At 48.5% G+C, this 25818-nt stretch overlaps 1 protein-coding gene across 1 annotated transcript in view; it reads right to left on the bottom strand.

Annotated features, from left to right (window-relative positions):
• Positions 1–25818, bottom strand: part of PLXNA2 (plexin A2) — a 221995-nt gene that overhangs the window by 180340 nt on the left and 15837 nt on the right. Inside the window, exons 2-3 of the mRNA XM_032137653.1 lie at positions 15570–16837; positions 9135–9317 (exon numbers count right to left, since the gene is read on the bottom strand). Of these exons, the coding sequence (XP_031993544.1) occupies positions 9135–9317; positions 15570–16802 (1416 nt within the window). The 5' untranslated portion in view covers positions 16803–16837. The remainder of the gene's footprint in view (positions 1–9134; positions 9318–15569; positions 16838–25818) is intronic.

Genomic DNA, 25818 nt, shown 5'->3' with positions numbered 1-25818 from the left:
AGTTTGGCTCAGCTGGTCCTGTCTTCTAAGTATTTTTTCCCATGACTCAGGGCTGGGAGTAGGGGACAGGATTCTCTTCCTCCATCTGACCTTGCAAACATGTCACTGAAAAGGAGCCTGATCTGACAGCTTCACTACCCCAGGGAGCCAGGGAAGAAGTGGGGTTTTGGGGAAGCCTCAAAGATATCAGTAATAATAGAAAGTACTTTCATGCCAAGCACTATATTAAGCACTTTTTACACATGATTTTATTTAATCCTTACAACAAACATGCAAAGTGTTTATTACTACCCCACTCCACAGGAAGAAAAAAATCAAAGTTCACAAGTTAAGTCACAATTGTAGTAATATTTAAGTGCACATATGCCCATGTGCCCAAGCTCTGCACTCCATCCCTTCCATGAATTATTTCTTTATGATCTATTTTTTCCTTAGCACTTATCACCCACTAAACATAATATATATTGTGATTATTTAGTTTGTCTGACTTCCCACATTAAGATAATTTCCATCAGGGCAAGAATTTTTTTTTTCTCTTTTTGAGATGGAGTCTCTCTCTGTTCCCCAGCCTGGAGTGCAGTGGTGCAATCTCGGCTCACTGCAACCTCTGCCTCCTAGGTTCGAGCAATTCCCCCACCTCGGCCTCCTGAGTAGCTGGGATTACAGGCACATGCCACCATGCACAGCTAATTTTTGTATTTTTAGTAGGGATAGGGTTTCACCATGTTGGCCAGGCTGGTCTTGAACTCCTGACCTTAGGTGATCAGCCCGCCTCGGCCTCCCAAAGTGCTGGGATTACAGGTGTGAGCCACCACACCTGGCCAGGGCAGCCGTTTTTGACAGTTTTATTTTCTACTGCTTTATACCAAGCTCCTGGCACACAGTACATATTCAATAAATATCAGTTCAATAATGAATTATGTCATTTAATCCTTATTGTAATCTTATGATGCAGGTATCAGAACTGTCCTCATTTTACATTGAGGAAATTAAAGCTCAGAGGTCACACAGCTAGTAGGATAGAGTCAGGACTGCATCTCTCCAAAGCCCCTATACTCTTTGTTATGCAAATTGGTCCCTACTTGAAGGCAGGAGAGTGGACCAGGTGGTCTTTGTAAGTCCCTTCCGACTCAGAGATCTAGGTCCATGTACCAAATCCACAGACAGGCAAGGCTTAATGGCGTAAAAGGGTCTGTATCTTCCTAAAGACAAGACCTCTGTAAACACCAGCACCTTGGCCTCTTGAAAATTTTCATAGCCTATTTAGGTCACCTGGATTCTGTGAGCTTGAATCATTACGCCCAACCCCCCTGTCCCCAAAACACAGTTCTCTGTGTTTCACCTGCTCTGCAATAAAGCCCTGAGCTGCAGGAGCTCAGTGTCAAGACTGCAAAACAGCCAGCTGAATACACAGCCTGATGCCTCGTACAAGAATTGTCCAAGATTGAAGTATATTAGAAACTACACAAAAAGTACAAAAAATAAATGAGTCTTCAGTTTCTCCCGTTTCAGAATGACTCTGGGAGATCAGGACCTGCTTCCCTGGGGTCTTCTGGGGCTCTGGATAGAGCCGACATCCCCTGTCTACACCTGCCATGGTCAAGCAAGGAGGTGTGCTGGCCGGAGTGTGTGTGTTGAGGTGGGTGGGAGTGGGGCATTCTGTAAATGTGCCCCTTTCTTGTGCCAACCAAATGCAGCCTTTCCCAGCTTTCAGAAGACCAGTTCTGGGGACCCAAGAGGCCTATAAAACAACAAAACAAACAGCGAGCTTGGCGGCGGGAGCCCGGGCAGGGAGCCAAACTCATTACTAGGGATGTGGTGGTGAGCTCCCTGAACCACCACCCCACCCCTTCCATGCAGGCTCTGGGGAAGGGGAGAGGGTCTCTACTCCCCATCACCCCAGTGTCCAGCATTGCTGAGACTCCTGGGAGAGTTAGGGTATCGGATGGGCGGTCTCAGGTCCCAGGAGAGCCACTAAGTCTCTTAGATGTGGACCTGCAGCTCCGGCTGTTTACTCAATCAAGGGTTCATACTGAGAGACAAGTGAATCATTTCCACTCAGAGGAATGAGTGGCTATTGTTTAGTGGGGCTGGCACAGAGAGAAAGGCATGTTTCTCAGCTTTTCATCCAACTTGGCCTTCCGTCCGCCAAGGCAACTCCACCCCACGAGAGGAGCCAAGTAACAGGTTAGTGTGTTGGGGGAGAAAGTCTAAATGATAATGTCAATATTGGCATTGGAGGGTGGGGGTGAGCATATAACCTTGGGCAAGACATTTAGTATAGCTACGGCTCAGTTTCCTACACTGTAAAATGGGGTAAAGATGCAGGGGTGATGAGCACCCTCAGTTGAAGTATTTGAGGAAGATGAAAAGAACCACGGAAACGTATCTCGTAAACAGTCAGTGTTATCAAATAACTGAGTAATAACCCCAGGGCTGAGGAGAGTTAATACTTTGGTGCTCCTGATGGATTCTTTCCAATGCCTAAGCTGCTACTGCAAGAAGCTCACAGTTTTCCTGGCTTTGGTTAGTAAATCGTTTGTGCGATTACAAAGAGAAGAATAGAATTGGGACGTCAGGGCTTCCTGTGGGCTGGGGACTGGAGACCTTGGGTTGGTATGTCCCTTAGGGAAAGGCAGAAAGAATTTTCCTTTAAGAATTTCACAGGCATTTCAGCGGCCACCATTAGCTAATGGGAAAGAAGGTAGTGCCAGAATAGGTCGGGGCCCTCCCCAGAGCTTGGAAAGTCTCTGAGGATTTGCAAAAACATCCCAGGAGTCATACAAACAGAGACTGGTGGGGGAAGCAGTGGTTCCCTGGGCATTCTTGCCTGCTTCCCTGTTATACACAAGCCTGCATCTGATCCAGGTGAAGCAGATGGCTGTCTGTACTATTCTGGGGCCCTCCAGGCAACAGTGTAAATGCTGTCCCCTTCTTCCAGCTAACATTTCTGAGATTACCACCCCACCCTCTTCCAGATGTTGTTAACCAGAAAACAAACTCCTTTCCTGTTACCCACCAGAAGTTGTCCTGTTTCCTTGACTTCTCATGCCACTGCCACGCCAACCCTCCTCCTCCCCTCACCGACTTACCCAACACATCATACCTTCCTTCCTTCGCAACCAGCCACATCAACAGGAGTCACTGTTGGTGTCTGGTTCTATTTCAGTTCGTACAAATAGATGTCTTGCATAGAATAGGCACCCAATACATTTGAGATCACTTTCATGAGCACCTAATGTGTATCTGGCAGTGGGGATGGGGTGACGAATGTGAAAAGGAAGGTTCCTGCTCTCAAGGATCTGTGAATCTCAAGGGAGGTAGACACCTTAGCAGCTGCTCCCTCGCCAGATGCTGTGGGGTCTAGGAGGGTGCCATGCATAGTGGTTGAAGGGACAGGGTAAAGGACATGTCACAATGCCTGAGCAGCAGAAGAGGTTTCTGGTGGGGATGGAAAAGAGAGCCAGCAGCATCTGCTGCTGTTTAAGGTCCCTGGGACTAAGAGGCTAGAGAACCTGGGCAAAACACTACCCTCTAGCTTCTGTGAGGAGCCCTGCAGGGATGTGAAACCTGGGCTGAGGCAGCAGTTTAGCAGCTGCAAATGGAAGGAAGAAACCAAAGGAACTTCACCCTAACCCAAGATAGTCCTTCCTTCCATTGTCCTGGCATCTTTCACTTGCTCAGCTTGACTTCTTCCCTCTTTTGCCCCATGGCATGAGCTTGATTTGCCTCCTGTCTCTGCCCTGAAACCTGGAAAATCATGTAAAATGAGTTTCCAGTTCCTGTTGCCACTCTTCCTCCATCTCCATCTGCTTTGGTGTTTGCACTTAATCTCTATCATCTGGACTCCCACTGCCTATACTTAACCAGGAGGGATGCTGTCATGAGGAACTGGACCCAGACCCCAGGATAACCTGCTTTTCCCTCCCCTACACCTGGCCCCAGGCCTGCCTGTCCTCATCATCCTGGCCATGCCTTGCCCTGTCTGTGCCAAGCCCCTCCTGCCTGACCCTGAGGGGCTTTCTGCTACACTGAGGGCAGGCTCAAAACTAGCCTCATGCCAAAGCCCACACCCAGGGGACCTTGGTCTTCCCTTTTCTGCTCCTCTTCTCTGTCTCAGCCTGTCCTCCTTCATCGCACGCTTTGCTGACAGAGCCAGAGAAACAGTGACAGCATCATTGAGAAGATCGTGAGATTTGATGCAGGAGTCCCCTTGACAGCACCCGTGGTTGGTGACCATCCAGTCTCTGCTTGCATATTTCCACTGACTAGGACCTCATTCCCTCCTGAGTCAGCTCTCTCCATCACGGGACAGTCTGGCTGTAAAAAACATCTTCCTTATATGAAAGGGAAAGCTGCTTTGCTGTAACGCCTACCCAGTGGTCCTATTCTGCCCTCTGGGGCCACACTGAATAAGCCTAATTCATCTTCCATAGCTTAATGGATAAGCCTGCAGATTGTAAAACCAGGTAATCACGGTTCAAGTCCTAGCTCTGCCATTTTATTTGCTGTGTGGCTTTATTATTACTTTTTAACCTTTCTTGGCCTCCATTTCCTCATCTTTAAAAAGGAGGTGATAATAGCACCTACCTCATAGAGTTATATAAAGAGTAAATGAGTTAACAGATATAAAGCTCTTCAATAGCATGTGACACATAATAAGTGCTCAGTAAATTATGTTATCTAAAGACAGCTGTTCTATGTCCTGCTTTATTTACTCTTTTTCCCTTCACATAGCATGATTCCCACATCCATCCAGCTCTTGTTTATCTGGCACTTGAGTTTGCTCAACACCCTCTTGCGATGTTATCTCCAAGGTAAAGTGGAGTCACTGTGTCTCGTGACATAGAAGCTGTTCTTCTATTATCATGAAGAAGACTAACTTTGTTGAAGCAATATATCACATAGTTGGCTCATGCCAACCTCACGGTTCGCTAAAATCCCAAGATCCTTTTCACTTGATCTCCTTAGGGCTTAAAGCCTCACAGGGCTCTCCCTCCCCTCTTACCTGTCCAAGTCTTCTGAGCTCCTCTGCATGTTGGACCTTCATTGCATATGCTTTGTACCTTCTCAGTGTGGCACCCAAGGTCTAGAATGCCCTTCTCTCCCCCAGCTCATCAGTTCATCAGTTCTTCTGTCCCATCTAGTCTATAAGCAGACCCTCGTGATCTTCCTTTTCAGTAAAGCTTTGCAGATTGATCACACTATAGTTGCTGTTTTGTTCGAATTGTTCCACCCTTATGGTGAATCTTTGCATGTCTTCTTATCACCTGCAATGCACTGACCCTTAGCTTATGCAGCATTGCACATATAGGTTTTTTTTCTTTCTTTCTTTCTTTTTTTTTTGAGACAGACTCTTGCCCTGTCACCCAGGCTAGTGGCGCGATCTGGGCTCACTGCAACCTCCACCTCCCAGGTTCAAGCAATTCTCCTGCCTCAGCCTCCTGAGTAGCTGGGATTACAGGTGCATGCCACCATGCCCTGCTGATTTTTGTATTTTTAGTAGAGTCAGGGTTTCACCATGTTGGTCAGGCTGGTCTCAAACTCCTGTTTTTGTTTTGTTTTGTTTTGCTTTTGAGATGGAGTCTCACTCTGTTGCCCAGGCTGGAGTGCAGTAGCATGATCTTGGCTCACCGCAACCTCCACCTCCTAGGTTCAGGCGATTCTCCCGCCTCAGCCTCCCGAGTGGCTGGGACTACAGGCATGTGCCAACACGCCCAGCTAATTTTTGTATTTTTAGTAGAGATGGGATTTCACCATGTTGGCCAGGCTGGTCTTGAACTCCTGACCTCAGGTGATCCACCTGCCTCGGCCTCCCAAAGTGCTGGGATTATAGGCATGAGCCACCATGCCCAGCCTCACATACAGGTTTTGGGGACTTAACCTTAGTCTGTCTGTTCCTTCCACATGTTTGCAGCTCAGAAGGCAGTGGTCTTGTCTAGGGTGCTCTCTATGCGTCTTGCAGAGAGCAGTGTATAAGCAGCTATGTGGACACAGCACATAAGAGTGCCCTGTGGTCCTATCACTTCTAGCAAGTCTCTGCTTCCTCTAAACTTACATACACAGGGACATCCTGTTCCTACAGGCCACAGTAGGTGAGGGCTGGACAGCCTGACAGACGCCGGGAGAAGTGAGTAGTTCTGACGCACCCGGCTTCCCTTCCCTTTCCAAACTCTTAGCTATTTTTTTTCTTTATTTTCCTTCCTGTGTTGAAAGAGCTATGGGGCCTGGACCATAGTAGGGTTTCCTGGGGACATTCCATAAATTCTTCATGGGTTATTTCTCTGGAGAGGGGTGGGAGCAAGTAAGCTGGTAGATGGGAGGCCAGCAGGGGCCTGGGTGTGAATGTCAAGTACCTCAAAGCAGCGTGGGTGGGAAGGAAGGGTGAGCTGCACAGAGGAGGAAGGAGGGGTGTCATGAGCTCATAGAAACCGCCAAAGAACGGCCAAGCAAAGAGTGAGAAGAAGCAGCCAAATCACAGGTCAGAACAAGCTGTGGGTAACCACGCCCCCAGCTTTGCCCTTGAACCTGCTGACTTGTCTCCACAGTAACTTGTCCGTCAGGGTTTCAATAAGGCCAGGAGAACTTGGCCAACTCAGGTGTGTGACTTGGATAGATGCCAAGCAGCCCCTGGTGTGTGCTGTGCATGATGCATGGAGATATGGGGAAAGTCAACTCAAGGTCCCTTTGTGTCTGGTTGGGTCCCTTTTCCTTTATTCACTTCTCATCCATCCACTCGGCAAACACTGATTCCTTAATTCACATCTAGATCTGAAGAAAGTGAAAGCACTAGCCCCTAGCTGACCTCTGTAGCAAGCCTGGACCTGAAGATCATTCTCAGTCTCCCTCCCTGGGCTCTAGAGCTGCTTCTTTAAGTAAAAGTGGTGCCAAATTGGGTGTCAAGGCAAGAAGCAACTTGTCCTAGATCTCTATGCTTGGGCAAGTCAATTTTCTTCTCTGGACCTCAGTTTCCCTGTCAAATAATGAGAGTATTGGGCCAGGCAATCTCTAAGGTTCCTTAAAGAATGGTTCTATTTTTCTTTTTTTTTTTGAGATGGAGTCTCGCTCTGTTGCCCAGGCTGGAGTGCAGTGGCGCAATCTGGGCTCACTGCAAGCTCCGCCTCCCGGGTTCACGCCATTCTCCTGCCTCAGCCTCTCTGAGTAGCTGGGACTACAGGCGCCCGCCACCACGCCTGGCTAATTTTTTTTTTGTATTTTTTAGTAGAGACGGGGTTTCACCGTGGTCTCGATCTCCTGACCTCGTGATCCGCCCACCTCGGCCTCCCAAAGTGCTGGGATTACAAGCGTGAGCCACCGTGCCCGGCCAAGAATGGTTCTATTTTTCAAAGCAGTTTTGAAGCCTATCCATGAGTGAACACTTGGTGAGAGGATTAAAGGGGAAGAAGGGAACAGTCCAAAAAGCATGATCCCTGCCTTTCACAGAATTTTCAAGAGAATCAAGGAGACAGAATGACACACGTGAACTGGAGCAGTGACTGAAGGTAGGGGAAAGGTGCTCGCACCAGCCTGTGTGGCTTCTGCTGGCCCTTAGAGAGCCTGTGTGCCATTTAGGAAAAGGTGGTCCCTATGGGCAGATGACTCAGTAAGAGAAGTCCCACTGGCAGATGTTTATACCACAGGCTACATGATGTGACGGGGAGAGCTCAGGCTGGATTTCAACTCCCACTAGGCCCCTTAACGCAATCCCCCTAGGCCAGGCACAACTTGCCCAACTGGATGTAGTGACCCTGGCTGAGCAGGGAAGTAGCCAGCCTCAGGGTTCCAAGCTGAATCACTTCTTGGTAGAAGCCACTTTTAAATCTTAGCGGAATTTCACAGAGCAACTCCTTCCCTTCCCATTTTGGAAAAGCAAATGCAAGGACCACATTCTTTCTCTCTTCCATGTGCAGAAAAGCCAAGCTAGGGTCCCTAGTCCTAGGCAGAGTGGAGGGCACAGAAGAGGAACATGCAGGAACCTCTACAGCAAGTGAGGAAATGGTTAAATATCTTTGGTATCATGAGAACCAGAAGAAGCCTGGAGGGTTTAGCACTGCTAGGTGAACCCAGACCAGTTCTTCTCACCTCCCCTGGCAGTAATTCAGAAGAAGCAGAACATGGAAATTCTTGGGCTCACTCCAGGTTACCCTCCTTCCACATTTCCAAACAACTTCCCTCCCAAGGCTCTAAATGGATTAGGAGGAAGGAGCTCTAGGGTGATGTCAACATCAAAGGGTGAGATGCAGTGAGGTCTTGCATGTTCCTTGATCCACAGGTGCTGGGACCAGGGAAAGGTGGCAGGAGGGTAAGCTTGGGAAAAGGGGATTAGCTGAGACCGGAAAGAATGTGGCTGCTCGAATCCCACATAATGAACCAGATTGTGCGCCCTCTCTGCACCCTAGGCACTAGACAAGCCAGTACAAGCTGTTGGCTTCAGCCTGCTGCACAAGAGGCCTCCCATGCTGCCAGCCCCAGACAGCCTGTGCCCTCCAGCTGGCAGAAGTGCCCTGGGAGGCACAAGGTAAAATGTCTACTTCCACCCGGCAGCTTACATCTGGGTGGGGAGCTGGGAAGGGAAGAGTCTGTGATTGCAGGAAGAGGAAAGACTGGAGAATGGTGTCTTCTTCAGGCATCATATACCATCAGAGAGCAGTACCCACCGTTTGCCTCAGGTCTTAGAATTGGGACCAGTAATCTGCTTCAACCAACTTCTCTGAATTCAACAAAGACCAGTATAATCAACTTTACAGGTCCTAGGGAGGGATTTGAGATGTTGGCGATTTATAATATACATAATCAAAAACTTAGTTTTGCTTGATTTGGGAATGAAGAGCAATTTTTTTTTTTTTTTTTTTTTTTTTTTTTGCTTTTGCAGATGTACCTTCTTAAAGTTTTTTCTTAAAGTTTGGGAAATATTGAAATATGCTTGCATTCCTTACATACCCAATGACTGATGGCCAGAGGAAGTAGCTAGAAGCTAAGTCACAAAATTAACCCCTTACCTCCCCATTTCACCTTCGTTCCCCAAGAAAATAAAGTTGCCTGTAGTTAAATCTCCACTAATAGCTACCTTCCAAGAGGAACTCTCTGCTGAGAAGGTGAATGGCATTGGGGCATCTGAACTCATAGACTCTTACCTTTTTCAGCTTGCCACTCTTAGTCCCCACAAAAACCACGCTGTAGCCATTGTAAACATAGGAGGCCACAGAGGTCATGCGGTCCCGGCTGGTGGTGTACAGGGTCAGGCCCTCCACTGGAGTTGAGCCTCCCAGCGGCTGGTTGATGTCCAGTCCACAGAAGTTATCATCGATGGGGACAGGCTGGAGGGAAGGGGAAGGAATTGGGGTGAGTAACAGCGGAGGCATGGTGGAGTCTCTACACAACCCATATCCCCAATTTCCAGCCTTAGGACACCAGGCCTCAAAGAGGCAGACATGGGAGTTCAGGGGCCCTAACATAAGCTGCAGACAAAAGCTTCTCACCAGCTCACCCACAAATTCCATGTTGGTTCTTATGAAGCCAGATGAAAGAACAGGCAGCAACCTTCCACTCACCTGGAGTCACCTGCGTCTACCTTTCTGCCAGGAGAACCAGGATCAATTTGTAAAGCTAAGTGCCTGAACTCATTTTCTATTTATTTTAATGTCCCTTAGGACCATGGCATTCTATGGGGATCTTTCTATTTCAGACAAGAGTTCCTTCAGTGGATAATCAGTCTAAAGGCAACATTACAGGATTTCTACCAGCCCAGAGAGGGTTTCTTGTTTGTTTCTTGGGCTGTAGGGTCTCCCTTTGGGTGCAAGAAATTTTAGGCCATTCACCTATCCAGTTGTTTAATATTTACCAGCACGTCACTGGAGCAACCATGGGAATTCTAGCTCCCTACTATCTTTCCATACTGGAAAGAGATCAGAAGCGTCATAATAATATTGAATAGTACCTTATATACTTTGGAAAAGTTAGTTAATCCACCTATGCCTCAGTTTCTTCCTTTGGAATAATACCTGCCCACCTTTCTGATAGAATTGTGAAGGAACAAATGAAAGAATGCATGCAAAAGATTTGTGTTAAGTTGTCCAACTCTTTCCACTATTGTGCATTATAGATCTTCAACAATGTTTGGGCAAATATAATCAAGAGAGAATTCTGGAGGTGGTGTCCCTCGTATTTTCAGCCTTTAAGGAGAGTGGTGGTGTGGCTCCATAATGTATCTGTCAGCAGCGACTGGAGCATGTTTGAAAGAAGATCTCCTTGAGCAAGTGAAAAAAAAAATTGTGGCCAGGCGTGGTGGCTCACGCCTGTAATCCCAGCACTTTGGGAGGCCGAGGTGGGCAGATCACGAGATCAGGAGATCGAGACCATTCCGGCCAACACAGTGAAACCCTGTCTCTACTAAAAATACAAAAAATTAGCCGGGCGTGGTGGTGTGTGCCTGTAGTCCTAGCTACTTGGGAGGCTGAGGCAGGAGAATCGCCTGAACCCGGGAGGTGGAGGTTGCAGTGAGCCGAGATTGCACCACTGCACTCCAGCCTGGGCGACAGAATGAGACGCCATCTCAAAAAATAAAAATTGCTGGAAAGAAAGTAGGAAGATCTTGATCCTATCCCCTGTTCTGCCACTAACTGGTTGGGAAAACTTGGATGAGTAGGGTCCTCTTGTAGGGCTGTTAAAGGGAATGTTAAATTGATGATTTCTAAGATCTCAAGAAAGATCTTAGGTCTCTCATCTAAAAAAGAGTGAAAGACAAAGACTGTAATGCTTCCTGAGGCAGGGGCTGCTGAGGGGTTTGCATTCTGTACACAGTGCTCAGCACGGGGCTGGGTCAGAATGGGTGCTCTGACATGCCCCAGTTAATGGCACAATGTGGAATCCTGTGGCAAAGGCTGCAGGCTCTGGGCCAGAAAGAGCCCCGCATCCTGTGGCAGCTGTTCCTTCTGGGTCTGCGAAGGCATCCCAGAGGAGGAAGGAAATGGCTGTCGTAGAAATCATAGAAAGCAGCAGAACAGCCTGCCCCCCTGCTCCCTTCAGCCTCCTCTCACCCTCACCAGGGAAGAGCAGGCTGACACATCATCACTCGTTGACAGCCTCATTTCTTTGGAATAATTGGTTTATAAGTTATGGCATGTGATTTTTTTTTTTTTTTTTTCTCTTTTTTTATTAAAAACCAGGGACTTCCCTTCCTTTCTCTTCTCAGTCCCAAAAGGAGCAGAGGCTCATTTTTCGTGGTTCACACAGTGTTTTGTAGAGAGCTGCTGCTCCTGTTACTGGTAGGAATGATGGTGCTGCACTTGTGTATGTATATTCTTCAGGAAAGAAAACAAATTTTTAGGTTAAGATGACTTTTGAACCCGGGATAATATGGAGCCCCACAGAGCAGAAGGAATGAATTTCTCAGGAAGGGAGTGAAGCTGTGGTGTGCTGAAGCCAGCTCACAGGGAATAACTGCATTCAGTGACATCCCATGATGCTTGCAATCAGCCAGGATAGGTGTATTTATACCATAGCAATTGGCAGGGGCTACAAACCAGAGCATTCCTCTCCCTCCCCTGCCTGCATAGAGCCAGCTATTTAATATTTACCAGCACGTCACTGGAGCCAACCACGGGAATTCTAGCTCCCTAGAAAGGCAGGTCAGAGTTATCAGCTACACTTTTTACATTTTGTACTTCTCTTCCTCATCTCATCCCTACACTACAGGCAGTTACTGCCCTGGCTAAGATGAAAGTGATCCAGATTTAAGTCCTTTCTCTACTGAACCCAGCTGTGTGACCTTGATACATCATGTACCATGTCTCAGCCTCAGTTTTCTCATCTGTAAAGTAAAAGTATTGGAGCAGGTAATTGTCAAGCTTCCTTTGAGCTCTAAAAGTCCTTAATTTCATGGCTTCCAGTTCTTTCCCACTTTCTGCAGGGCTGGTAAGGCCACAGAGTCTGGGCACAGGTGTAGCCCAAGTCAGCCTTCGAAAATGATGACAGAAGCAAAAACCTGGTAATCCTAGATTTTGCTACTGTCTTATTGATTCTAGAATCTCCAGAACTATTTAAAAAAAAAAAAAAAGGTTTATTCTCAGGCTAAGCCCTTAGGATTGGCTGGAATTTCTTTTCTCCTCAAGTTGTTTTTCAGTATATTGTCAGATATTCCCAAACACCTGATGCGCCTTTACTTTTGCTCAAATGGTGAGAGCTTGGTGCATGGCTTTCCTTGGAAACAGAAGGGCTCAATAGAGACAGACTGGACTAAGAAGTAATACAGCTGAACTAAATTCAAATCCCCGCTTTATCACTTACAGCTGTGGAGATCTGAGCACCTTAGTCTTTGTGAGTCTTTGTTTTTTAATCTGTAAAATGGGGAAGATAACTCTTGCTTTATGGGGTCATTGTGAGGAGCAAGTGAGATAACACTTAAACTGCCAAGCTTAGCCTTTAGGACTAGCTGCTATTCAATGAGTGATAACCCCCTTCTTCCTCCCTTTTCTGGGATCAGAGCTCAAATTTTTGATCTGAGATTTCCATGTTATTCCAGAGTCATGTTAAAATCAAGCTCTGGGACTGCAGCTTCTTTCATTTATCCTTATTCCCCTCTAAGGCCACCAAAATATTTCTGGGTCCCCGGGTCTTAGTCCTTTGGAATGTCAGGGTCTTTAAGGGGCCATTCCTCTTGCAGCCCCTGCACCAGAAGGGTGTGGTGCTGAAGGGGTGGAGGCAAGGGGCTCTCCACTCTAAGGTCCTGGCCCCACTCACTGTCACCTCTCTCCCAGTGCCTTTGCTATCCTTTTGTAACTAGCCCAGGCTTGTCCCTCTGCTCTGGAGCAGAGAAGAGTGTCATCTTCCTCTTTCCTCTGGCTCAGAAGCAGGCAGGAATCAGCAGTTTCCTCCTGACAAGGCCCCCTCTGGGTTATGGGAACTAGGCTGGACTCTGCAAGCGTTTAACCCTTACAGAGGGTTACATTTCCTCTCCACCTCTCCCCATTGGTTAGGGCCAGTGGCCATAAAATTTTGGCGTTAAAAAAAAAACTAGAGACTATCTAGTCCAGCTTCCTCATTTTACAACAGTAAGATAACTAAGAAAATACCCGGCTCTTTACTACTGTGATTAATATTAATAATCATAGCTGCCCATTTATTGAATGCTTATTATGTTCCATGTATTGTGCTAAGCACTTTACATAAATTTTCCATTTGATCCTCATAATAACCATGAAAAGAAGACAATATTATCTCTATTTTAAAGATGAAAAACTTACAGCTCAGACCAGGTGCATAACTTGCCCAAAGTCACACAAGGAGTAAGTGGTAGGACTGGTTTTTAATCCCCAACTGTTTTACTTCAAAGCCTTAACCACGACTCTTCTACCACACCAAGCAAATGATGATAGCAATAGAAGCGTAGCCTTGGAATGATGGTTTCTTGCTTCAAGTACTGGTGTTTGGTCCCAATGGCAGACACCTTCAATTTAGAGTACTCAGAAGGTAGCCATATGGGCCCCTTGGTCTCATATATTTTTTTCTAGGTTGCAGATCCAGAGCCCTCAGCACTGTGTACAAGAAACCTACTTTTGCACTTCTCACACTCCCTGTTAACTCCCTGTGTAATGATAAGCCTAACATTTCCAGGTATGGTGCTAATCTCTCCATGTGTTATCTCATCTGATCATCCCATGAGCTGGGCATTATCATTTCCATCTCACAGATGAGAATGTAGAGATGCTAAGGTGCTTCTGAAGAAGGCAGGAAGAAACACAGATTGAATTTGAACCCTGGCTTTTGTCACAAAAGCTCAAACTCTGAGCCACTACATTATGTTGCCAGCTGTCTCTAGCTCTCCCTCTCTCTCTCTCTCTCTTCCCTCTACTAGATTATAAGATCTGTGAGAGTAGTGATCATGTCTTTTTTTTTTTTTTTTTTTTTTCTGAGACAGGGTCTCACTCTGTCACCCAGGCTGGAGTACAGTAGTGTGATCTTGGCTCACTGCAACCTCCACCTCCCATGCTCCAGCCTCCAGAGTAGCTGGTACTACAGGTGCGCATCACCACACCCAGCTAATTTTTGGATTTTTTTGTAGAGATAGAGTTCTGTCATGTTGGCCAGGCTGGTCTCAAACTCCTGAGCTCAAGCAATCTGCCTACTTTAGCCTCCCAAAGTGCTGGGATTACAGGTGTGAGCCACCGCAACCAGCTGATCATGTCTTTCTATGTTTGCATCCCCAGTGCCTACTACAGTGCCAGGCATTCAGAAGATCTTCAATACTACTTGTAAATGAATGGAGGGATGGGTAGATGGATGATGGTGGATGAATAAAAGAGGGATGAACGGATAGATGGAGGGCTAGGTAGACAAATTGATGATGGATAGATAAAGATACAGAGGCACAGATAAAGGGAGAAAAAAAGAGGGGTGAGTGGATAAAGAGATGGATGAAGGGATGGAGGAAAGAAATGAAGGGAAAGATCAGGGACAGATGAATGGAGGGATAGGTAAATGGATGAATAGATGGATGGATGGATGGATGGATGGAGAGATGCATGGAGGGAGAGAGCTAAGGAGGAAGGAGGGATAGATGGATAGGAGAATAAAAGGAGGGAAGGAAAGGGGATGGATGCAGGAGAGATGGATGGATAAATGAATGGATGGTTGGATGGTTGGATGAATGATTGAAGGAAGAGTGGATCGTGAATACTTTGATGCCAGCACCATGAGCCTCTGACAGGGCAGTGCTTGCCACTGATTTTCTTGTCTCTGCTTTCCTCAGGTCTGGATTCTGAGCTTTTCGTCCCCTCCTCTTTTGCCTTTGCCCACACTCTTGATTCTTCTCCAGTTTTCCATCAATTGGTCAAGCCAGACTCCCTTCCCTCTCCTCTGACTTAGATTTCCGATCTCCACTTGACCCCCTCACTAGGAACCACAGTGGCCTACCACTCTGTGTGTACATGACCTGGTCCTCATTACTTCTGATGGACCCCATCACCCACTGCTCTTTCTCTCACATACTCTGATCTGGCTGCAGTGGCCTCCTTACTGTTCCTCAGACACTCCAGGCATGCCCTGAATTCTTTGCACATTCTCCTCACCCTTTCTCTCTCTCTGGACACTTGCATGGCTCCCTTTCTTCCCATCCTCAGTCTGCTTAGACACCACGTTCTCAGTGAGTCGGTCCTCTCAGCTACTGTCTCTCCCCCTTCCCTGTTTATTTTTCTCTATAGCCATTATCACCATTTGGCAAACTAACATATATTATGTGTTCATTTGTCTCATCCAACTAGCATGTAATCTCCATGAGGGCAGTGAGCTTTGTAGGGTTGTATGGTTCACAGCTGAAGCCTGCAGCATTTACAATAGCACCTGATGTGATGTAGGCACTCAATACATATATTTGAAATGACAACAAATCAACACGCATATCCCAAGTATCTGGTAAGACCCTGCGTTATTGGTTACCACCTGATAACCTGAGTCTGAAAACCTCTTTCATTTCAGGCCCATGGTGGTGTGGGAGCAGGTGTGCCCCAGGGCATGGACAGAAAGGTTGGAACCTGTGTCACGGAGCAGGAGGAGTGAGGTGTGTGCCTCCTTACCGCCTTGGTGCACTGGACATCCTTCCCCAGCAGCCAGTTGAGCTCCAGGTTGCCCTCGCCCTGGTAGCAGGACTGCAGGCGCTCCTTGATCTGCAAGTTGATGGCCCGGATAGGGAAGGCACACAGAGCAGAGTCATCGGGCGGGTGGTGATACTGCTTCTGCCCTTTGGAGAAGATGGCGAAGAGTACATCGTCCTGGCTGGTGATATTGAAGGCCTGGGCCAGTGAGTCCCCAGGCTTGGCCAGGTAAGCAGCCTGCAGGAGGCGGTATTCCACCCCGGCCCGGGTGCAGCCGAAGGGCAGGGATACATATGAATGGAACTTGGGGTCATCCTTGCAGAGCCGCACGATGCGTGAGGTGTAGAAGAGGTCTCCAGCGGAGTTGATGGCCACACCCTCGGGGGTCTCGGGCTGGACAGTGAGAAAGTAGACAAAGCCCCCACTAGCAAAGCCGTAGATGTAGAAGATGTCAAAGTGGGAGACCAGAGCCAGGGTGTCCGAAGGGATCTTGATGAGAGAGGAGACAAAATCGCTGTGTAGCTCATAGTCGAGCATGGCTGAGGACTCAGGGTCTCGGGGCAGCTTTCGGCTGGACAGGGTCGGGAAGTAATCCTGCTTCCCATCCACAGCCGTGCCGATGAAGAGCTTGCCGTCCTCACCCTCGGAGCGCACAATCACCCCGTACATGGTGCCCGTCTTGTTGACGCTGGACAGGTAGTGCTCCTTCTTGTGGGACGGCTCCACCAGGATGAAGAGGTCATCCAGCCGCAGCAGCTTGCAGACCCCCTGGTAGAGGCTCCCACAGGCCAGCAGGCGGTTCTCTGAGTAGTCAATGATGAGCAGCTTGTTGACATTGTTGGTGAGGGTGAGCACTTCGCTGCAGGGCTGCACGATGAGGGGCGGGTAACAAGACTTGTTGTCCTCTTCTGGCCCTGTCTTATGAGCCACCTGGATGGTCAGGTTGCCCGTCAGCTTGTAGACCCGGTTGATGGCCCCCACATAGACGGCCCCCGTCCCTCGGTGGACGGTCAAGTGGTTAAAGGTCCAGTCACGATTCTCAGAGTGGAAGGTGCTGAACTGAGGCATACCGGCTGCTGGGGGGGCCAGCAGCACCCAGACCACTGAGAGCAGGACCACAGAGCGGCTGTCCACCTCCGGCGCCCGGGGCCAGGGCCGCCTCTGTTCCATGCTGGGAGGGGCGGCGGTGAGGAGACGGCTCCTGTGTGTGCTCATCTGCTCCACCTTCCCCGGTTGGCCCTCACATGATTCTGCAAAACACAAGGCAGAGTGGTCAGACCAAAAATAAGTTCCGGGAGGAGCAAAGAGGCTGGCCTGACCCAGGGTCCCCATCCTGGTTTAGCTCTGTGAATCTCTTCCTTCTGAATTTTGGTTTTTCTATTTTTAACATACTTTCTCCCTCTTAGGAATGTTCAGGGAATCCTGTTATCTATTTTGGTCTCTAGCCTTTACACTGTAAAATACTTGCTTTTTAAAAAATTTTATTTTACAAAGCATCTCTATTTCTGGCCTCTTAAGCCATCGTTTTCATCTCTCAGAGAGGTTAAAAGGCTGTTGAAGTTCACCCAGCCAGTCAATCCGGTGTCAGGACTAAACCCAGTCTTCCCCACCCAACCGGCACGTCTTATCCCAGTCCAGTGGAAATCGCTTCTGTTTTTTGAAAGCTTGTTAGGCAGCCCCCGCTCCCCCCAGGCTCTCCAGGTCAACTGCTCCCAGAGTCTGATATTGCACACAAAATTCCTTCCTATTTTAGACTTCCATCACCTCACTCCGCTGCATCTCTACTTTCTCATGCTCTGTTAGCCACAGAGAGGCGAGGAGCTGGTCACTCTGGGTGAGAGTGCCCCTCTCTGCCCTCAGCCCTTTCTTCTCCAGCAAGAAGAACCCCTGATCACTGGCTGTTAGAACAGCTGTTAGAACTTGTTAGGAAAGGGAAAAATGTTGTAGCCAACAAGACTGGGATTCCCACATGTGCCATTCCAGAGCCTGAAAAGCCCTCGGGAGACAGGCAGATCTCCTGAGATACCCCCATCCTTCTCAAGGTGGACACCCAGCCGCTGCCAGGCAGCCAGGTCCTCAGGAAATTGCTTCAACCTCTGCCTCTCTGCAGGCAGAGCACATGGGGAGCCAGGACACACAGAGAACCAGTCTCCTTGCTAGGGGTTACTGGCTGGCTGAGTCCAGCTTCAGCCACCTGGGGCAGGGGTACCAGGTTTGGGAGAATGTGGGGAGCAGCAAAGGGTGGTGAGGTGAGGTTCAGTCTCATTTCAGGCACTGCTGGGGCCTCCTGACTGTTTCAGCATCTATGAAATCACCCGTGGGCCTCAGTGGGCCATGCTTGAAGCCCAGTGTCTAGCCCTGACTCCTTTACTCTTCCCCCTGCCTCCCGACTCCCAGGCTTTAAGGCTCCTCTGCTTCCAGAGCCTTGGTGCTTACTCTCTCCTGTTCCAAGGAAGCTGCCCAGAGGGGCAAGGTGGGGCTCCTGAGGACAGCCTGTAGCCAGGGGCAGGCTGGGCCAGGGGCAGGAAGTCAGAGAGCAGAGCCTGGATGTCAGAGAGCAGGACCTGGAGGTCAGAGAGCAGGGCCTGTTCCATCACTATCATGGTACTGCCTGGACTTATGGAGAGGAACAGTGGGAAGTGACTGTGGCACCAGGAGGAGAAGGCAGCGAGCTGTCCCACAGAGAAAGCTATTCTCAGCAGGACAGATCATCCAGCAACCTTCTCAGGCAAGTCCAGACAGAACTCTGGGCACATAAGGTGGCAGGGATGGAAACACCCGAAGGATGGAGAGTTTGCTCCAAGGCAGCTTAGGAGAGGCCTTTGTCCCTCAACTCCCCATTCCGGCTGGATTGGGTTATAATTAGAACAGACACCACTTAGAGAATCCCCCAGAGTTTCTTTAGGAACGACCCTTCCTCTTGTTCAGTTCTGCATCCTCGGCCTGGCAGCCACCATGGTGCCACAGTAGGTCCCACCTAACTCCCTCCTCCAACCCGACTCCCCCAGGGTGTTCGGGGTGACTCACGAGGCCCTGGGCTTCCTTGGAAAGAGGAAGGCAACACCGGCATGAGACCCAGGCTGACCTCAGCTACTCCGACACAGCCCTTCCGGCCCCAGGCGCACACCGGCAAAGCCTCCCAACAGACAGAGCTTTCAGTTTGGAAACCAGAGGTTATTTTTAGCTATGTCCTGAGGCCGGTAGCAGGACGTGAATTCCTGAAGAGGAGCTGTGGAAAGGAAATAACAGAATCCTTAAATTCTCCAGCTGGACGGGGAATTGCAAGAGGCCATTCTCTGCCCCTGTCTCTGGGAAGAAAATCTCCTTGGATTCCAGGTGGAGAGTGGTTCCCTCTTGAGGAAGCGCGAGGGGAGGAAGGGGGTCCTGGCGGCAGAGATGACATGGAAGCACATGGTATGCAGTTAAGATCAGCCACCTCCCTCCCTGCTTGGCATCCTCCCAAGACACAGTTTGAGTAGTGAGTGGCTTTTGTTGTTGTTAGACAGAATTTGGGAACAAATTTGGGATTTAGGGCGAGTCTCATGTCCTTTTCTGGTAGAATGGGAATAACTACAGCATGTACCTTTCAAGTTGTCATGACAGTAAATGAGACAATATAGAGACCAACCTCTTAGCATGGTTGCAGGCACACAGTGAGCACTTAACTTACGTTAGTTTTTGTTATTATTATTATTATTATGATTGAGACAGTGTCTTGCTCTGTCGCCCAGGCTGGAGTATAGTGGCACGATCTCAGCTCACTGAGACCTCCACGTCCCTGGTTCAAGCGATTCCCCTGCCTCAGCCTCCAGAGTAGATGGGACTACAGGCACGCGCCACCACACCTGGCTAATTTTTTTTTTTTTTTGTATTTTTAGTAGAGACAGGGTTTCACCATGTTGGCCACACTGCTCTCAATCTCCTGACCTCGTGATCCACCTGCCTTGGCTTCCCGAAGTGCTGGGATTACAGGTGTGAGTCACTGCACCTGGCCTGTTATTATCTTTGAAGACTCCACAGGAGATGGCACTTCAGAAATCCTGCGACAGCTCTTGACTTCTCTTTTTGCTTATATTCTTCCTTTCCCACCCACAATGAGATGAACATTGTGGGTGTGCCTTTGATCCCTAGGCCTCCCCGACCCAGTGACAGAGCTCAGTCTGGGAAGCATGTGGCAAGGGGAAAAAAATAGATCCAAGGTGATCTTCTCTGTCATACTACTGCACAAGTCCCAATATAGCCTCTCCGCAGACTGCAGGAAGGCTGGTGGAAACACAGGATCCTGAGAGTTAGACTGAGAATGAGAAAACTGTCCTGATGTCTAGAAGGCATGAGGTCACAGGGCAGGAAGAAAGGTGGGAGACTCAGGAACCCTGGGTTCCCATTCTGCCTGTGTGACTCATGAATTATAGTGTCACTCACTTTAGACCAGTCTAGCATTTCCATGAGCCTATTTCTTGATCTTAAAACAAAAGGTATTTGAATTAGTCAACCTATAAGATTTCCTTTTTCAGATAAAATGCTACCTTGAAGCTTAGTTCCTTCAGTTCCTGGAGTCTGTGATTCCAGTAGCAGCTGAGGTTTTTTGCTCCAACCTGGAGAGGCTGATTAGGCCAGGAGCTTTTTTTTTTTTTTTTTTTTCAGGCCAGTAGTTCTAAACAGACCACTCCAGCTGGGCTGTTTTCCTCTCACCCTCATGCAGCATTTGCTTTGGGACAGGCCACTCCTGGCAACCAGCCAAGTGAATTCATCTCACAGGACTCAGGGACTGCCCACCTGGGAGCAGCTGTCATTGGACACTGGAGTCAAGAGGAGGCACAGTCTCCTGCAGTGAGGGGAGGTTTGCACCCCACCTTGGGAGTGTGGCCTTCATAAAGACAGCTGACTTCAAGGGCACGTTGAGAGCTTTCATCTTTCTATGCCAAATTGATGTGACTAAGTGGCTGTTCCAAGCAGAGCCCAGTGGGCAAAGATCAGGCCTCCTATCCACATTCTGAGTAAGGAGGGACGGAGCCCACCTTCGTGCCTCTGGTGAGAGGCAGTGTGATATAACAGTTAAATGCATGAGCTCTGAACTTAGGTGCCTGGACGCAAATGGAGCCTATAGCTGTGTACACTTGGTCAAGGTACTTAGCCATTCTATTCTATCTAACTATCTATATAAAATAGGTTTAGTACTAGTAGCTACATCATAGGATTATTACAATGAAATCAGCTAATACATATAAAGCACTTAGAACAGTTCATGGCCATCTTAAGTGTTTAAGATACATCAGCCTTTGTTATTAGCAATTTGTTTGTCATTATTTCTAGCTCCACACCTCCATCCATCCCATCATCTGTCTTAGAATGAATTTCCCATCCTCAGTTTGGTAGACACTGGTAAACAAACATGCATATGACTTTGCATACCTAGTACGACTTCCTCCTATCCCCAATTTTCTGCTAGTGTCAACCTCAGGGGTTTTCTCTTAATAATGATGCTTTCATCTTTCTGTCACATCCCTCTCTGTCTAGTGCATGAAGTCACTTGTTACATGCATTCTTAAGAGCCAAAACTTGTCTAGTCTCTGTTCTACCAGTTTCCCTCTCTCTTACTCCAAGTCTCAAAGCAGGTATGCTGCTCTGGGACTCTTGCCTAAACAACAGAGTCTCCCAGGACAGGTAACTTGGAGCGTTCCTGATGCCAAGGAGAGGCCATGCTTGCCTCTTTGGGAAGCAAGTGCCACTGAATATTTTATGCGGAGGGCCTGATGACACCATCTCCCCGATCAGGATTCAGGAGGTAGGTGTTAGTGACAGCTAGTGAAGGCATCTGATACCTTCCTGATCAGCTGCTGTGGGCGTCAGTGGCAAAGCAGGGAAGAAATGACAATCAGGCATTTCCAGTACAGCTCAGTAGAGGATTCTCTCCTCCCTGCTACCCTCTCCTATTGCCCTTTTCAGGAGATCTGGGTGCACATGCCTCTACGTTTCCACTTGGCTTCCCCTTATAGCAAAAGGAGCTGGTGGAAAGAGAATTTAGATTTGAAATACGATTTTGCCAAATTGAGTCAAAGTTCCTGTTAGTAGCTCTCATAACCGTGGGCCCATCTGTAGCTCCACTATCACCACCAACTCCATTCCTAACAACCCTGTCATCAACATCATCATCACCTCCAGCACCATCCTGGGGCTGATAGTTTTCATAACAATAACAGCAAAGGGTGCCTACTTTTTCTACTGCACCTACTAGGGGGCTCACACACCCTGAGGAGCCAGATGGTGGTAGGGAAAAGATGAGCATGAAAATGAGGGCTGTGAAATCAGGGAAGTTAGCAGCTGTTCTTGGAAGTCACTTAGCTTCCTTCCTTTCCCATGACGGAGAGGAGTCCGTCTTCTCCTTCAGCTCTTCCTTCTAATGAGTAGTGCCTTCAAAGCAGGAACTTTGGATGAATGCTGAGGGAGATTATAAGATTATTCCAACCCACTATTTTTTTTTTAATATGAAAGACACCACAGCCCACAGAAAGGAAACAAATTGACCAGGGCAACTCAAAATGAGTCAGAAACAGGCTGCAGTCAGAACCCAGACCTCGTGACAAAAAGGCAGGCGCTTCCTCCATTGTAGGTGGAAGGGTCCTGGGAGTTAGTTATGTTTTGCCTTCATGCTGTCCTGTTTTGGGAAAAGTAGATGCTTTGATGGTAGCCCCAAGATACGCAGAAGTGAGTGTGGCATTGGGCCTGGACAGCGAGGTTGCCCAGGGGCTCAGGGCAGATTCAAAGAGGGGCGGATTAAGGGGCAGAATGAATGAAAGACACATGTCCGAATGGCTCCTTTCCCCCTTGGGGAGAATGATTGCCTCTGTCCTCCTCTAGGCCCAGGCAGGCCCAGGCAAATGTCATACTCAGGACCGTCACCTATGCTGTAACTTGGGGGCTATGGTGTCCTCTGCCACAACCCCACGGACAGGTCAGATTTAGTCTACACACAGAAAGCTCCTTCTTCCCAAAGAGTTAGAGCTACAGCAGAAGGGACTAAAGTTAGATATTAAAGGGGACATTTGGTCTAGAGAGGATCTCCAGAGCATCCTGCCAAGGAGATTCTGAAATTTTCTGATACTGAATTTTCCTGGAAACTGTCTAGGAATCAGTTTACCTAGAGGCAGGGGATCGGTCCCAATGATCTCAGAAGGCTCCTTTTGGTTTAAGATTTCTGTGAGAATAAAATTGTCTAAATGTGAGAGTCTGAGGCCCCGTCTTGTCCCTGTGGGTGGAATGCTACTGAAGGACCTGTCTTCATATCCCTTGTGCAGCTGTACATGCAAGCATTCTGAGCGTCGCTCTGTCTAACACCGACCTCAGAGGTAGTCCAGGCACGTTGGGTAGCACAAGGTGAGCAAGAGGGCGAACGCGAAAGCCCCGGGTAATGCCGGCGGCTGAAAGGCCTCAATTAGAGTGAAAGGAGTTATCTGGTATTTAAATAATTATTAGAGTGAAGGAATAATCATGGGTTTGAGCTGATTTTTTCCCCACTGTCACCCTGATGGCGTCTATAATATTATTATTCAAATGCCCATGATTCTCATTGAGAACCAAGAGAGAGGAGAGAGTGGGGACGAGGGGGTGGGGAGCAGGGAGAGGGTGGGGAGAGAGACTCATTTCATCTCCATGTGACAGGGCTGCAGGAGGTACGATTAGTCTTTTTCTTATTTCAGCTGTCACTCACGCAGACACCGAAGATTGTTATTAGCGTATTTTATGCACGCGGTTTAAAGGGAAAAGGGGGAGAGGGGTGAGGAGAGAAAGAATTTCCTATGGAAAATAACGGGACCAAAGGAACAATTTAGATGTCACTTCTGTACCAGCTGCGTTTGCTTCATTAATCGAATGTCATTTTTTCCCTAGACTCTGTGCGGTTATGTGAAGCGAAGTGGCTATACCTTGCCCCACAGTGAAGAAGGAAGGTGAGAGGAGAGAGGGGAGGAAAACAGGTCTCTGCCTGCATGCATCCTTGGCAGCCTTCTCTTAGAAGGTGACACAGATGACACTGTGGCCCCTCCAGGAGGTGTCAAGACAAATTTGGGTGACAATTTCTACCCAGTCACCCTCTCTTACTATGAGAAGGTGGATCTCCTGCTTATCTTCATATATGCGATTCCTTTCACAGGTGGGATAAACTACATCCACACTCCAAAAACCAAGGAGTAAGAGATGGAAATTTGGGGAGGCTCTCACAATCCCCATCAGTAATAAGGAAAGAACCCATACTCCAGGCGGTGAGGCAGCAGGGGCTGTGAGAGGGGAGCCGTGTGCGGCTCTCAGCTTTGGACAGGGCCCTTGGATCTTACATATGTGCGTGACAGTGAGGGACCCTCCATCTCTGCAATGGTGGACAGAGGCAGGGTAATGGGGCACAAGTGCAGGGGCTGGGTACTAGCAAGAAAGCGAGGGATTGAGTTAAAGGCTGAATTGTGTCCCCTGAAAATTCCTGTGTTGAAGCCTAACCCTGAGTACCTCAGAATGTGTTCTTATTTGAGACGGTGTCTTTTGTTACTGTTGTTTTGGTTTGGTTTTTTTGAGATGGGGTCTCTCTCTGTCTCCCAGGCTGGAGTGCAGTGGTGCGATCTCAGCTCTTTGCAGCCTCCACCTCCTGGACTCAAACCATCCTCTCAAATCAGCCTTAGGAACCACAGGGATCTGTGGGGCCACAGGCACATGCCTATGCCTGGCTAATTTTTCATTTTTTTTTTTGTAGAGATGAGGTTTCACAATGCTGGCCAGGCTGGTCTTGAACTCCTGGGCTCAAGTGATCCTCTAGCCTTGGCCTCCCAAAGTGCTGGGATTACAGACGTGAGCCATGGTGCCTGTCCCTGAGACAGGGTCTCTACAGAGGTAATCAGGTTAAGATGAGGTCACTAGGGTAGGCTCTAATTCAGTATGACCTGGTGTCCTTATAAAAAGGGGGAAATGTGGAGCCTGAAACAGACACCCACAGAGGCCAGGTGATGTAAAGAGACATCCACATCCTCATCTGACCATCTACAAGCTCAGAAGAGAGGTCTGGAACAGCAACTTCCCTCACAGCCATCAAAAGGAATCAACTCTGCCCACATCGTCATCTTGGACTTCCCAGTTTCTGAACTTGGAGAAAATAAATTTCTGTTGTTTAAGCCACCTGGTCTGTGATACTTTGTTACAGCAACGCTGGCAAACTAATACAGCAGGGAGGAGAAAGGAGAAGCTGCTGACTCCTGCTGCCTTCACCCAGCCCAGAAAACAGTAGCCCAGAGAATTCACTTGCTCTGCTCCTGATAGCTTCGGGATGAGAATTAGGATGTGCTGATTTCTGCTTTTCCTGCAGAGTGGACCCTACCCTTTTTTTGCTTCTCCTGCCCAGAAGAATGAATCGGCCACTTGCCGGACCCCAAGGAGAGATCTCCCCTACTCCCACCCCAGCTCCTCCTCCAGGCACAGGCCCTGTCCTGGGACCAGTGCTTTTAATGTCAGGGAGAGATTTCTGTTGGTTTTTTTTCCCCAGGTCTCCCAGTAGGCTCTGATCAAGCCCTGGAAACCACACCAGCTCTCCCAGGGCCTTAGCAAAACATGCAGTGTTTGTCCTCTCCACTCACAGGCTATAAAAGGTTGGAGTTGTATCCCTGAATTATGAAGGGTTCCAAGATGTGCACTCATCTGAGGGGCTGGCGGGGGCTCTGTTGCTTTCTGGGGCACTGGCTGAGCTGGCTTTGCAAAGTCAAAACAAGATTCATTACCCTGGGGCCGGGAGCAGGGAGATACACCGCCTGACCCTGCAGACCTGCCCCATATGTCATGGGCCTGTCAGAAATCTCCCAGAATTCCCTTTATTATCTAAAGGTCGCCACCCGGGCAGAGCTGAGAGAGCCGCATGGTATAAACTAAACTACAAGAGCAATCAATTTCAAGCAGCTGCCTTCCCTGCCACCCCATCCCCTGCTCCCCCTTCCTTAGGCTCTGCCCTCTTCAACCCCCTTTGGGGGAGGGTCAGGAAGGAGCCCTGCTTTGCCATGGCCACCTCCCCGCTGGGTCAGAAAGAATTTCTCCAAATTAGCAGGGCTCTGATGCTATGAGAAGCAGGCCGTGGGAGCACTCCAGCCTTCTGTGCTAAGGGAGTCCGGGAAAGGTCATCCCACCTCTTCCCTGATTCTAACAGGACCCTATTTAAACCATCTTATCAATTGAGTTGCTGTTCTGGTAGACATTATGGGATTAA

Source organism: Hylobates moloch, unplaced genomic scaffold (assembly GCF_009828535.3).
Source record: "Hylobates moloch isolate HMO894 unplaced genomic scaffold, HMol_V3 SCAFFOLD_18, whole genome shotgun sequence".
Taxonomy (NCBI): domain Eukaryota; kingdom Metazoa; phylum Chordata; class Mammalia; order Primates; family Hylobatidae; genus Hylobates; species Hylobates moloch.
Note: the sequence above shows the minus strand (reverse complement) of the source record. Positions and strands in the feature narration are given on the sequence as shown.